This window comes from Arachis duranensis, chromosome 9 (assembly GCF_000817695.3).
Source record: "Arachis duranensis cultivar V14167 chromosome 9, aradu.V14167.gnm2.J7QH, whole genome shotgun sequence".
Taxonomy (NCBI): Eukaryota; Viridiplantae; Streptophyta; class Magnoliopsida; order Fabales; family Fabaceae; genus Arachis; species Arachis duranensis.
Genome location: NC_029780.3, coordinates 16,055,920 through 16,069,623, shown reverse-complemented (window position 1 = coordinate 16,069,623; position 13,704 = coordinate 16,055,920). Strand labels below are relative to the sequence as shown.

The window sequence follows — 13,704 nt, the reverse complement described above, 5'->3', positions numbered from 1 at the left end:
GGAAAGAATGTTTGAGTTAAAAGATATTCTAGACGACAAGTGCGTGAAGCTTGTAGCAATCATGTTAAAGAAGCACGCATCAGTATGGTGAAAGAATCTCAAGCATTAGCGAAAAAGAGAAGGACGGAGAAAAATCAAGATATGGGATAAAATACACCGTGAACTAAGAAAAAAGTTCCTTCCAGAGAACTACTGGCAAGAAGTCTTCATCAAATTTTATAATTTGAAACAAAAATCATTGACTGTGAAGGAATACACTATGAATTTTGAAGAGCTTCTGATGAAGTGTGACATTCAAGAGCTTGAAGAACAGATTATTGCTCGCTACCTCAGAAGGCTTAATGAAGATATTGCAAATATTATTCAACTACAACCATTCTGGACACATTGAATGTTGTTATAAGACTAGCATTGAAGGTTGAAAGGCAAATAACACTGAAGAAGAACAATCGCTTCTCAAAAGAAAGGGGTGGTTAATTTTCCAAAGCAGAAATGGACTTCCCAATAATTCTCTAAGGTAAGTCCTTTAAAAGGTTCAGCAACCACTAAGGAGCACAACTTTTTTTGCTCTACTAAATTCAATAGAAGGTTTTTCAAGTGTCAAGGATTTGGGCATATTACTGTTAGTTGCCCAAACCGAAGAGTTATCACTCTAATTAAAGAAAAAAACCACAAAGATCGAAGTGAAGAGTTCAGGAAAGAAAATGATATTGAGTATGATATTAAAGAGGAAGTTCCAGCAGATTGTGGTGAAACTTTGGTGGTTTGCTATATTTTGAACACTGTCATGCTAAATTAATCTTTATCATTATTTAATAAAGACATAACAATTCCTAAAAACTTTCAACATTTTCACATCAATTTTTTTATAAATAAATAATTTAATGTGAAAACTAATTTGTTTAATCAAACTAAAAATTTAAAGACTAATTTGATAATTAAAATTTATTAAGAATTAGAATTGTAGGATTAGATTTTGATATGTTATAAAAGTATTGTTTTTATTTAAAGTATGGCCAAATAAATAAATAACACTTTTATATAAAATATTTTTATAAAAAAAAATATTTTTAATATCTTTATTTGAATAGCTTTTAATTTAGAGGAGTATTAGAGGCGAGTAAATTTTGTAATTTATAGTCATCAATTAATTATTATTAGTATTTTTAATGGTGTAAGATTTCATCTAATAGTATAAGATTACTCACTTTTCTTTTGCTAAGTGTTGGTCACATTTTAATAAAAATACTGATCCTATACTTTCTCTATAAAAAATATCTTAATGTCGTTGTGCTAACATGTCAGTGTCTGAAAAACACTTGGCAAAAGGAGCGACAAGTCAAAAACCAGTAGCTACTGTGCTACTAGATAACACTAGCAAGCACATCATAGTACATAATCTCAATTCCTTCCCTTATCCACACTTTTTATTATAAGGCCAACATTCCAACAATCCAGACACATTTCTTTGATTACTTTGGCTAAGAAAAAAAAATGGAAAAGAAAGAGCAAAAGATTATGGTGGCTGTGGATCAGAGTGAGGAAAGCATGCATGCACTGTCATGGTGCCTAAGCAATCTTATTTCAGATACCAACAAAAAGAAGCTTCTTCTGCTCCATGTCAAGCCTCCTCCTGCTATCTGCTCCTTCGACACTGCAGGTTTTATTTTCTTCCCACACCATGAAATACTTCTAAGTGAAACTCATACTTCCATTACAATTGATTACTAAGTCTAAGGCCTTTTGCAGGATGGATTTATATTTTTTAGAATTTTATACCAATTTTTTAAAAAAATATTATATACACACACTAATCAATCATATATGTGTATATTTATATATTATATTTTATATATCTTAATTATTTTTTTTTGGGTTTATACGTATTTAAAAATTCTATATGTAGAAGATTTGAGAGATGGAGATCAATTTAATTACCACCATACCAAGCTACTTCTTGTTATATGTTATATTTTTTTAAAAATATATTACATAATCATCATATATTCAATTTCTTAATCAATATATATAATTTAAAATATTTAATTAAATATTATTTTTATATTTATTTAATTTTTGTTTATTTTATATTTACTTTTTCTTAAAAACTATTTTTAATTGTATAAAATTATTAAAAAAGATTAAACTTTATTAAATATTTATAAAAAATAAACAAAAATACGTTTATTAACCATACAAATAAGTGAATAACTGATTTTTTTTTGTATATTTAACATAAAAATTTGAACAATTATAATTTTTCTGTAATGTTTCTTAAAATATAAAAATATTATGCAAATCACATATAATGAAAGAGTATACCTTGACTTAAAACATTTTTGTTGTGTACTTATATCATTTTTTGAAAGAAAAACTACCTTTTATATTATATTCTTATTTTGAGGTTTTGTCTGACAGAGGCACTGCAAATATGCAATATGATAATTTTTTACAGGGTATGTGTTTTCCCCTGAAGTTATTGCTGCTATGGAAAAGTACAGTATGGAGCTTGCTAATTCAGTAATGGATAAAGCTGAAGCCATTTGCAGAAATTTAAACGCCACCGATGTAATAAGCCTCTTTATTCAGAAATTCTTCTACTATAATGTGTCCATTTCCCCATTCTATTAATATCATTGTGGCTATGTCTATAATTTTGCTCTTAGATAACTATGGAGAGAGTAATTGAGATGGGAGATGCAAAGAATGTAATTTGCAGTACAGTGCAGAAGTTAGATGCTGACACTTTGGTCATGGGAAGCCGTGGTTATGGATTCTTCGAGAGGTGAACTAAAGCTAATATTTTCAAAAGACTTATGCTACGTGTATACCAAAATCAGTAATTAAAATTAGTCATCAGTATAAAATATATGTTAAAATATAAATATACATTAAAAATAAATTAAACCACATATATTTATACACAAATATATTGATAATTTATTTTAGTAGCTGACTTTGATATACAAATAGTACTTTATTTGTGAAATAACTTTTAGCTTTTGGACTTATCCACCGGCAGGTACTTATTTGTGTATGAAATGATATATCAACAATGTTGCAGAGACAATATTTAAATTACTTTATATACTATAACATTTATAATTTTATATGCATAACATACGTTTAAAATTATACAATTATTTTAGCTATCATTGATGAATACTAAATAAAATAATTTTAAATTATTTAGAATAATTTTTTATTATCTACAAACATTATTGATGATATATATAGTAAAAAGTCATAACAGTAATAAATACACGTACATGAAATCTAGTATAATTAAGTAGCTTTCTTTATTCAATTGCAGAACACTCCTTGGAAGTGTGAGCGACCACTGTGCCAAGCATGCAAAGTGTCCTGTTATAATCGTCAAACAACCATGAAAGAGTTTCTCAACTTTCTTTAAGTAAGTGCTGGCTCGATTCAAGGGAAGCAGTTTCAAAGTCATAGCTTCAACCACTATACATAGTCCATGAATATTTCTTTTTTCTATATTTTCTATTGTTAGTTTGATCTATAATAGACCTAGCAAAGTACATTATTATGTTGCTGATTATATGATCTAGTTTTGAGACGGTCATGTACATATATAATATAAAAATGTTATTTGTACATTAAAATTAGTTATTAAAATAAATTATTAATGTATTTATATATAAATATATATATGATTTAATTTATTTTTATTGTATATTTATATTTTAATATATATTTTATATTGATAACTGATTTTGATAGCTAATTTTAGTCCATACGCGCGTATCATTACTCTATATAATGGCACCATTATCGTGGTTTAAGTGCACTTATTGCTATGTTGTCTATATGTACCTCTCTAATTTATTTAAAAAAAATTAAAAATTAATATTTAATTTAAAAATATAAAAATAAATCATTTTTAAATACTTAATACTTACTTTAAAAGATAAGTTTAATAAATTCGACGCCAAATAAAAAAACATCAAAGAATTTATCTTAAATTAATAGAATAAATTTTTAACCACTAATATTTTGGAGTGATATATGAAGCAGAAACCAATTGCTTCCAACATCGGGGTGAGCATAGCCCAGAACATATTGCTAGAAGGTGTATCACGGTTCAAATCCTAGGTATGACTAGGAGTGTTTATATGGAATATCCAACAAAAAGAAAAAGGAGTATGTATGTTAAGATGTAACTTGATGAAAAAAAAAAAAAGAAAAACAAAAAAACACTCTGACTCTGGCTCCCTCCTCCAACATTATATATCACTAAAAAAAAATGTTAAATATCATTGGATCTATCATTAAATTTAGCGTTAGACATTAGTAGCAGGTTTACTAGCGAATTTGGTAATAAATTCGTTGGATAAAAAAAGTTATTTTGGATTTAATTTTTCGACGATAAATTCGTCAAAAATAATTGAAACTCTCTCTCTCTCTCTCTAAACCACCTTCAACAAGCCCTTCGCCAACATCGGCTACCACCAACAGCGTCCAAAGACTGCGTGAACTCGGCTAGGTGCTCTTTGCAACGCGTTGATTGCTCTTCGCCCCTGCCACTGCTTCCGTCGTTGCTCCCTCAATTGCCGACCTGCGTCTTTCCTCCCTCTTCCAAGTAGGTTGCTCTCATCCCTCTTCCTATTACATCCCTCCTTTTACTTTATTTCAAATAAAAAAACCCTAACCCTATCTCGCTCCTTTTTTCAGTGACCATGGTCCGTGGTTCAGACGTTCTCGCCGTCTCGCATTCTCGCTGATACTTGTACTTAGTCCTGCCACATTGCCGTCCTCTACTTCCTCTTCTCGTGATTCCTCCATCGCCGTATTCTTGGTTCTGCTTCTGTAGTATGGGTGAGTTCACTAATCTTTTCACTAATTTTTTTCAGTTTTTATTCCATAAATTTTTTATACTGAATTTTTCAGTTTTTTAATTTTAAATGTTGATGTAGGTTTTGATAATTTGTTTAATTTGATGTAGTTAGTTATTATTGAGTTGTATCTTACTCTCTTATTAATTGGATTACGTTAATATCAAAAATGGAATAGGCACTTATAAAAAAGTTGTGAAATACAACATGAAACTCAAATTATGTAATTTGATATCAGTTCAAGTAAGAACATTGGCTGAGTTAATTGTTCTAATTTTTGTTCTGATTACTGTAAGTATAAGATCCTCAACTATATTGTTCTTATTTTTGTTCTGGTATTGTTTGAATTAATTATTTTTTAGTTAATTAGATGATTGTTGTTAATTGTCTAAGTTAATCCTAGGTTATTTATTTTCTGAGTTAATTATTGACTTATTGTTTATTGTTGTTCATTTTCTAAGTTTATTATTTTTTGAATTAATTATTTTCTGAGTTAATTAGTTGATTGTTGTTAATTGTCTAAGTTAATTTTAACTTGTTTATTTTCTGAGTTAATTATTGACTTATTATTTATTGTTGTTAATTTTCTAAATTTATTATTATCAGCGTTAATTCTTTTTTAGGTTAATTAGTTTATTTTTGTTAATTGTCTGAGTTAATCTTAACTTGTTTATTTCTGAGTTAATTATTGACTGATTGTTTATTGTTGTTAATTTTCTAAGTTTATTATCTGAGTTACTTATTTTATGAGTTAATTAGTTTATTGTTATTAATTGTCTAAGTTAATCTTAACTTGTTTATTTTCTAAGTTAACTATTGACTTATTGTTTATTTTTTGTTAATTTTCTAAGTTTACTATTATCTAAGTTAATTATTTTTTGGATTAATTAGTTGATTGTTGTTAATTGTCTGAGTTAATTGACATGAGGGTTTTCGTCAGTCTAGAGTTTCACAAAAATGTCGCGTTACAAGTATAGATCTAAACCGACAATTAATCCTCAGTCAATGTTTAAATTGTTTGTCACTTAAACAAACCCAATAAAATTAATCGAAGTATTTAAACCTCGGGTCATCTCTCAAGGAATTACAGGGAAGTATATTTATTATTGGTTATGAGATTGTATCTTTTTGGATTTTGAGTTCAATAAGCAAGGAATGTAAATAACAAGAAAATAAACTAATAACTAAGAAAAGTCCTAGCAAGGGTTGAGAATCGGAATTCCTATCCTCATTATCAATGTCAATTGTGGTGATAATTGCAAATTACTCTCACTTAATTAACCTCTAACAATTGAAGAAAAGTCAAGTGAGCAAATCAACTTGAGTTCACAAATCCTAATCAAATACTAGAATTAGTGAAACTCGAGCCAACTAGCAACTTTCAATCACCAACCAACAAGAGACTTTGACAATTCAAGAGTCTCCAAATTACTCAATCCAAGCTAAGAGTACAAAATTCTAATTTAAAATCCAACCAAACATTTTATCAAACACTTGGAAAGCACAAAATAAAGATATAGAAAATTAACAAAAAATATTAAGTCTAAATAACCAGTTGCAAGCATCGATGACTAACAGTTAAAGAAAAGCAACAATATACATCAAAAACATAAATTTCATTAGAAGAAATCATACGTAATAATAGCTCATAAACATAAAAATCGCGAAAACGGGAAATTAACGAGAGAAGAAGATGAACTAAAGTGCTTAAACAAATAAAAGCAAGAGAAAACTAAATTAAAAGAAGATTGAACCTGAACCTAAGGAGAAATCGAAAGAAGAACCGTAAACCTAGATAGAGGAGAGAACCTCTCTCTCTAGAAACCTACATCTAAACCTAACTAATGTGAATATGAAAAGTGGATGAATCCTCCCTTCTAACTTCACTCTGCAGCCTCTAATTTGTATCTTCGGTCCTGAAACTGGATCAAAAGCAGCCTAAAAATTGCCCCCAGCGTTTTCTGTAAATTGCAGCATGTGACGCTCGTCACATGCACGCGTCAGCCACGCGTATGCGTCGCTAGACTTTTCACTGGCCATGCGTAGGCGTCAGCCACGCGTGCGCGTCACTTGGACATTGGCTCAGTCACGCATACGTGTCATCCATGCGTGCGCATTGCAATCAGCTTCTTAAAACTTCAATTTCTTGTGTTTTTTCCACTTTTGCATGCTTCATTTCCATCCTCTAAGTCATTCCTATCCTATAAAATCTAAAAACACTTAACATACATATCACGGCATTGAATGGTAATAAGAGAGAATTAAAATTAGCAAATTTAAAGCCAAAGAAGCATGTTTTCAATCATAGTACAAAATTAGGAAGGAAAATGTAAAATATGCGAATTATACAAATAAGTGTGATAATAATGGATAAAATCCGCTCAATTCAATACAAAATAAACCGTAAAATAGCGGTTTATCAATCTCCCCACACTTAAACATTAATATGTCCTCATGCTAAGCTCAAGAGAAGCTACAAAGGGGTGAAGAGGGATGGTAGAATTTGTTAAATGCAACCTATCTATATGAGTGCGACTAAATGCAAAATGCTTTTACCTACTTGGTTAAAAGTAAATCAAATTCTCCAAGACAAATATGAATTAGATTCCACTAATTCAAATCATAAAGTGAAGTACAAATAGACTTGCAAGAAGAAAGCTTGCAGAAGCTGGGAACAAAGAATCAAGCATCGAACCCTCACTGAAAGTGTATACACTCTAATCACTCAAGAGTTTGAGGATCGATTCTCTCGGTTCTCTACTAATCTTGCTTTCTAAGAATTGCTCTTCTTCTACCAATCAACAAAAATTTAATGCATGAGTACACATATCAAGAGGTCTTTTAAGGGTTGTAATGGGGTTAGGATCAAGGAAGGATTGTATTTGGTCAAGTGGACTAAAATCTGAATCCTTGATTAACCTAAACTTCCCACCTAACTTAAGACAATCCATGTAATCAAAATACAAAATCTAACTACCCATTAACTATGTTTTGCCACATATTCATGCATCCCAAATTTGAATACAGTACATATGCATTGTTATCACCAATTTTACTTTGGGCATTTTGTCCCCTTCTTATTACTTGTTCTTTTTTTCTTTTTTTTTTTATTTTTCTTTTCCTTTTTTTACTCAATGCATATGATTAAGGCATTGAATGCATGAACATGTCCTCAACATTCTTTTTACATTTTCACAAGAATATACAACACCCAATTTCCAAACCAAATATTTCCAAACCCAATTTCCCCACACTTAAATCATGAGTACTCTCACTAGTCTAAGCTAACCAAAGATTCAAATTAAGGTCATTCATTGTTTTTGTTTAGAGTTAATGATGTGCTAAAATAAAGAACAAATGGAGGTAAAATAGGCTCAAAATTGATTTGCAAAGGATAATGAAAGGTTAAGGCCATATGGGTATGTGAGCTATAGTGAAACAAATGCCTCAATCACATAAGTGTATGCATACATCAAACAATAAAAATATAGAATCAAGCAAGACAAAGATCACAATTTTAGAGAGAACAACACACACCAAAACAAAATATATTGGTTGATAAGATGCAACCAATCAAATAGGTTCAAAAATCTCACTGGATTTGTGTGTTCGAGCTCTAAACCATGTTCCAAATTAAATTTCTTCAAGCCAGTTTAGCAAAAATTTTAATTCAAATTAGTGAAATGCTCTAAAACAGTTTTTTGGAAAATAAATTATCACTTCAACCAAGTAGTACTTAAATGCAAGCAACTAACTACACATGTAAATTATCATGCAATGCAACAAATAATCTAACAAAGAAAATTAAACGTTGATGTTGAAAATAAAGTGTTACCAAGGAAGTCAGTCTCGACCTCCCCACACTTAACAATTGCACCGTCCTCGGTGCATGCAAAGATGAGCAGGGTGGATTAGGGTTGCTACAATTAATGAGCTCTTTTAAAGGATTGTGCAGAGGAACTTGTTTGTCACCCATTTGGGAGCCATTCCTTTCCCCTCTCGGTGGCCATCCTAAAAGAAGAGAAAAAGGAAGAAGAATAACCCACAAACAAAGATATGCAAACAAATAAAATATGGGTGGGCTAATGCCAAATAATAATGAGGTTCTCAATTACATGGTAGCTACAACATGCAAGTGAGAAAACAATATAGGCAAAGGGTATGTCAACTAAATAGCAAACAAGTTAAGAAGCACCCAAAACAATGCAAGAAATATGCAATAGTCGAGTAAGAACATTCAACACCAACAGTTGATATGCATCTTGGAATGGCTCTTGCTCACAGTACATTGGTGGAGGTTGTTGTCAAGAGGGTTGTCCATAATCTTGAGGCTCCTCCCGTCTTTGATTATCCCATCCTTGATGCATGTTCTCATTGTAGCTTCCATTCCCTACAACATAATTTGAATCGAACTTATAGCTGAAGTGATGAGAATTCATAGTAACAAAAGAAAATAAAACAAAAACTAACAAGAAATAATGAAAGTAAAATCCTAAAACTAGTAACAACTAACAAAGACACAGAAGGAAAACATATTCACAATAACCAATAATAAGGCACACATTTGCAATTCCCCGGCAATAGCGGCAAAAATTGACGTGAGGGTTTTCATCGGTCTAGAGTTTCATAAAAATGTCGCGTTGCAAGTATAGAGCTAAATCGACAATTAATCCTCAGTTAATGTTTAAATTGTTTGTCACTTAAGCAAACCCAATAAAATTGACCGAAGTATTTAAACCTCAGGTCGTCCAACCAAATATTTTATCAAACATTTAGAAGGCACAAAATAAAGATATAGAAAATTAACAAGGAATATTAAGTCTAAACAACTAGTTGCAAGCATCAATGACTAACAGTTAAAGAAAGCAACAATATACATAGAAAACATAAATTGCATTAGAAGAAATCAAACGTAACAATAGCTCATAAACATAAAAATGGCGAAAACAGAAAATTAACGAGAGAAGATGATGAACTAAAGTGCTTAAACAAATAAAAGCGAGAGAAAACTAAATTAAAGGAAGATTGAACCTGAACCTAAGGAGAAATCGAAAGAAGAACCCTAAACCTAGAGAGAGGAGAGAGCCTCTCTCTCTAGAAACCTATATCTAAACCTAACTAATGTGAATATGAAAAGTGGATGAATCCTCCCTTCCAGCTTCACTCTGCATCCTCTAATCTGTATTTTCGGGCCTGAAACTGGGTCAAAAGCAGCCCAAAAATCGCCCCAGCGTTTTTTGTAAATTGTAGCACGTGACGCTCGTCACACGTACGCATCAGCTACGCGTATGCATCGCTGGACTTTTTACTAGCCACGCGTAGGCGTCAGCTACACGTGCGCATCACTTGGACATTGGCTCAGTCACGCGTATGCGTCATCCATGCGTGCGCGTCGCGATCAGCTTCTCAAAACTTCAATTTCTTGTGTTCCTTCCACTTTTGCATGCTTCCTTTCCATCCTCTAAGCCATTCCTACCCTATAAAACTTGAAAACACTTAACACACATATCACAACATCGAATGGTAATAAGAGAGAATTAAAATTAGCAAATTTAAAGCCAAAAAAAATATGTTTTCAATCATAGCACAAAATTAGGAAGGAAAATGTAAAACATGCGAATTATATGAATAAGTGTGAGAATAATGGATAAAATACGCTCAATTCAATACAAAATAAACCGTAAAATAGCGGTTTATCATTAATCTTATCTTGTTTATTTTCTGACTTAATTATTGACTTATTGTTTATTATTGTTAATTTTCTAAGTTTATTATTATCTAAGTGAATTATTTTCTGAGTTAATTAATGTTGTATTTTCTGATTTATTAGTTTAGAAATTATTGAATTTATATATTTAAAATTTTATATTAAGTTTTAAACAATTTAAAAAAATTTAAAATTCAAGTTTACCGTCGGTTAAATCTGCCAATAATAATTAGTAATATATTACCGTCAGATTTACTAGAGGAAACATCTGACAGTAAAAATTATCAGCAAAAATCTTCTAACAGTAATTAGTGGCAGAAAAAAAAATCTACCAATAAACAATTGCCGGTGAAGTTTATACCGTCAGATTTATTTCGACGATAATTCTGACGGTAAACATATTACCGGCAAATTTTTTTGATAAATTTACCGATAAATCCTACAGTATTCGACGAATTTCTTGTAGTCTATCTTTAGTTTGAAAAACAAAACAAAAAAATAAAATGTCCTCTCATCATAATCAATTTGAAGAACAATTTTACATAACTAACAAAATTTTGGCTAATATATGGTTAATTCGAAATATTAAACATCAAATTCTAAATTCCAAACTCTATGTCAACTTAATCAAGAGATTGGTGAAGACGAAAGTGGTAGTTGATTGAAGACAATGTATTTTACATATGAAGATTTCGATTTCAGACTAATTAGTTCTTAAAGAATAAAAGTACCAATTTGTCCTCTAGGATAGCAAACTATGGACACATGATGTCCTTCTATCAATTCAACTAAAACTTAATGGTAATGCTTATATGTACTATTAATTACTCTGATATGTCTATCTATGAATGATAGTCATATAGATAACAACTTTTGAAGCGAAACTTCACTTGTTTTAATAGGATTTGTGATATATAGAGAGTAGTTGATAAAGGGTATATGAAAACTCAAAAGATAACAAATACTTCACTGTCCAAAACTACATCGTTTTTATGCTCATGTGACAATAACGAGACATGCACCATTCTAAATAATGAAATACATGGACAATTCTATTTTGTTTCGCACTATTCATTACCAGAAAGATATATATGTCCACTATTTACTATCTTCGAATACCTAATTAATATTTTTTTTCTTCAAAGACTAAATAGTTCAAGTTCAACATTTTTGAGGATCTAATTATCACTTTTACTTTTTATTTTATTATTTGGAATGTGAAGGGGGTGGAAACAAGGGAACGACAGAAAATGTTAAAAAAGTTAGCTAGAGATGAGAATGTGAAATTCATGGAAATAATAGAGTCGAAAGAGAATGAGCTGACAACACAAATTGCTAGTAACGTATGGTAGAGGAGATACGATATGGTGGTACTCCACTTGGTACACCTTGACAATGAACCAATAAAATAATTTTAGAATCAACAATTAATACAGAGAATCACAATAATAAGAAATAATATCAAATAAGAAGAATTAATAGAAATATGTGTGAATTATATGGACGGTGAAGATAAGACAATGATTCTTTTTTTGAGTAAGGAGACTTCTCAAGGATATATAATATTTTCTGCATCTCTTTTGTGACTCCATTTCTTACTATATATGACTCTCTCCACTAGGTAGTTACATAACTAACTTTTTCTATTATCTCAAGTATTATTCCCTTGCTATGCATTCCTTCACGCTTTGTTGTCCTTTATCCAAACTGGCTGCCTCCTTTACCTTTTGTTCTTCTGTTGTGGACTTGAATTACTTGACCCAATTATCCCTTCATCGTCCATAGTCTCCTCCATTGGGCTAGGATTAGTACTTGGACTCGTATCAATCACTCTCTCCCCCATAACAGTGAACTTGTCCTCAAGGTCTTCATTAGGATAAGCCTTTGAAACTCATCCTAACTAACCCAAGTCGCCTCTTCTCGGGGAGTATCCTATCACTCCACTAAGACTTGCACTTCTTTGGTATTATCATTGAGCTTTGGATGCAACTATCGATAATCGTGGCAGGCAGTGGTTTGAATAGGAGTGTCATCAGAAGGTCATGAATAGTAATACTAGGGATAGGTGCACCCTTAAACTCTTTCAGTAGGGACACATGAAAAATCGGGTAAATGACACTTCCTTCTGGCAATTCAAGCTTATATGCGATTGCTCTAACCTTCTGCATCACCTTAAAAGTACAATAGTACGTCTTGCTTAGCTTCAAATTACCACGAACAAGCACAGAATCCTGCCTATATCGCTGAAGTTTTAGAAGAACCCAATCTTCTACCTCAAAAGCTTTTTCACGATGGTAAAAGTCAACCCTTCTTTTCATGCGTTTCTACGCCCTCTGCAGCTTATACCCAAGCTCCCTATCCAAAGTTTCCTGCACACACAACAAATCATCAACATATTGAATAGGAGTTGTGCGACCTATATATCCCAGAATAGTGCGGGCAGCAACCCCATACAAAGTCTCATGTGGAGACATTTCAATATTGGAGTAGAAAGAAGTATTATAGCAATATTTAGCCTAAGTGAGGTATGCATACCACTTATTTGGATAGGAAAATATTGTTCCAGAGTCCTGTTAATAACCTCCCGTATCTATTCATTTCTAAGTTTTTTTGAAATAACTAAAGCATATGAAATTTTGGAACTACAATTGATATCTTTATCATATTAGCTAAAACTTATTTTATTTTTGTTCCTTTATATCATAGCAAGATGGACTTTGCCTAGTCTAAGAATAGATCAATTATTAAACTTTGGGTGAAAATTTCTTTTACCTATTTCTCTCGGCAATCTATTATTAACAACTTCGTTTCAATTATTTTCACTGTAAAATATAGATCCTCTATATTTGTAACTTGCCTCAAACAAGAGAAAAATGAAAAAAAATATTTCATAGACATTCATGATATGTTCCTTATGGTAACTGGGTTCACGAATTATGGTCAACAAACAATCCGAATTGCAAGATACATTGGTAAAAATTTTATGATTACCTTATCTCACGCAAATCGTTTATCCGTAACTATTCAATATCCTTATAAAAAGAGGAGTCAAGCTAGGGTGTATATAATAAAATTCTAATATGATAGCTAAAGGGCAACTCTTTCTTTTTTTTAAGTCTTTTGAAGGGTTTCAAAGAATGC

The 13,704-nt window shown here is 31.1% G+C and overlaps 1 protein-coding gene across 1 annotated transcript; it reads left to right on the top strand.

Annotated features, from left to right (window-relative positions):
• The first annotated feature begins 1,411 nt into the window (after window positions 1–1,411).
• Window positions 1,412–3,614, top strand: LOC107464897 (universal stress protein A-like protein). Its single transcript, XM_016083860.3, has 4 exons — window positions 1,412–1,660; window positions 2,456–2,568; window positions 2,667–2,785; window positions 3,314–3,614. Exons 1-4 carry the CDS (start codon window positions 1,495–1,497, stop codon window positions 3,387–3,389), a joined length of 474 nt encoding a protein of 157 aa, XP_015939346.1. The 5' UTR covers window positions 1,412–1,494; the 3' UTR covers window positions 3,390–3,614.
• The last annotated feature ends 10,090 nt before the right edge of the window (window positions 3,615–13,704 follow it).

What these genes read in the sequence shown, in the direction of transcription:
- LOC107464897 (XM_016083860.3), top strand. Translation starts at nt 1,495, where the DNA reads ATGGAAAAGAAAGAGCAAAAGATTATGGTGGCTGTGGATCAGAGTGAG. An exon ending in CTGCTCCTTCGACACTGCAG is followed by an intron (nt 1,661 to 2,455) that starts GTTTTATTTTCT and finishes AATTTTTTACAG; the next exon opens with GGTATGTGTTTTCCCCTGAA. An exon ending in GAAATTTAAACGCCACCGAT is followed by an intron (nt 2,569 to 2,666) that starts GTAATAAGCCTC and finishes TTTTGCTCTTAG; the next exon opens with ATAACTATGGAGAGAGTAAT.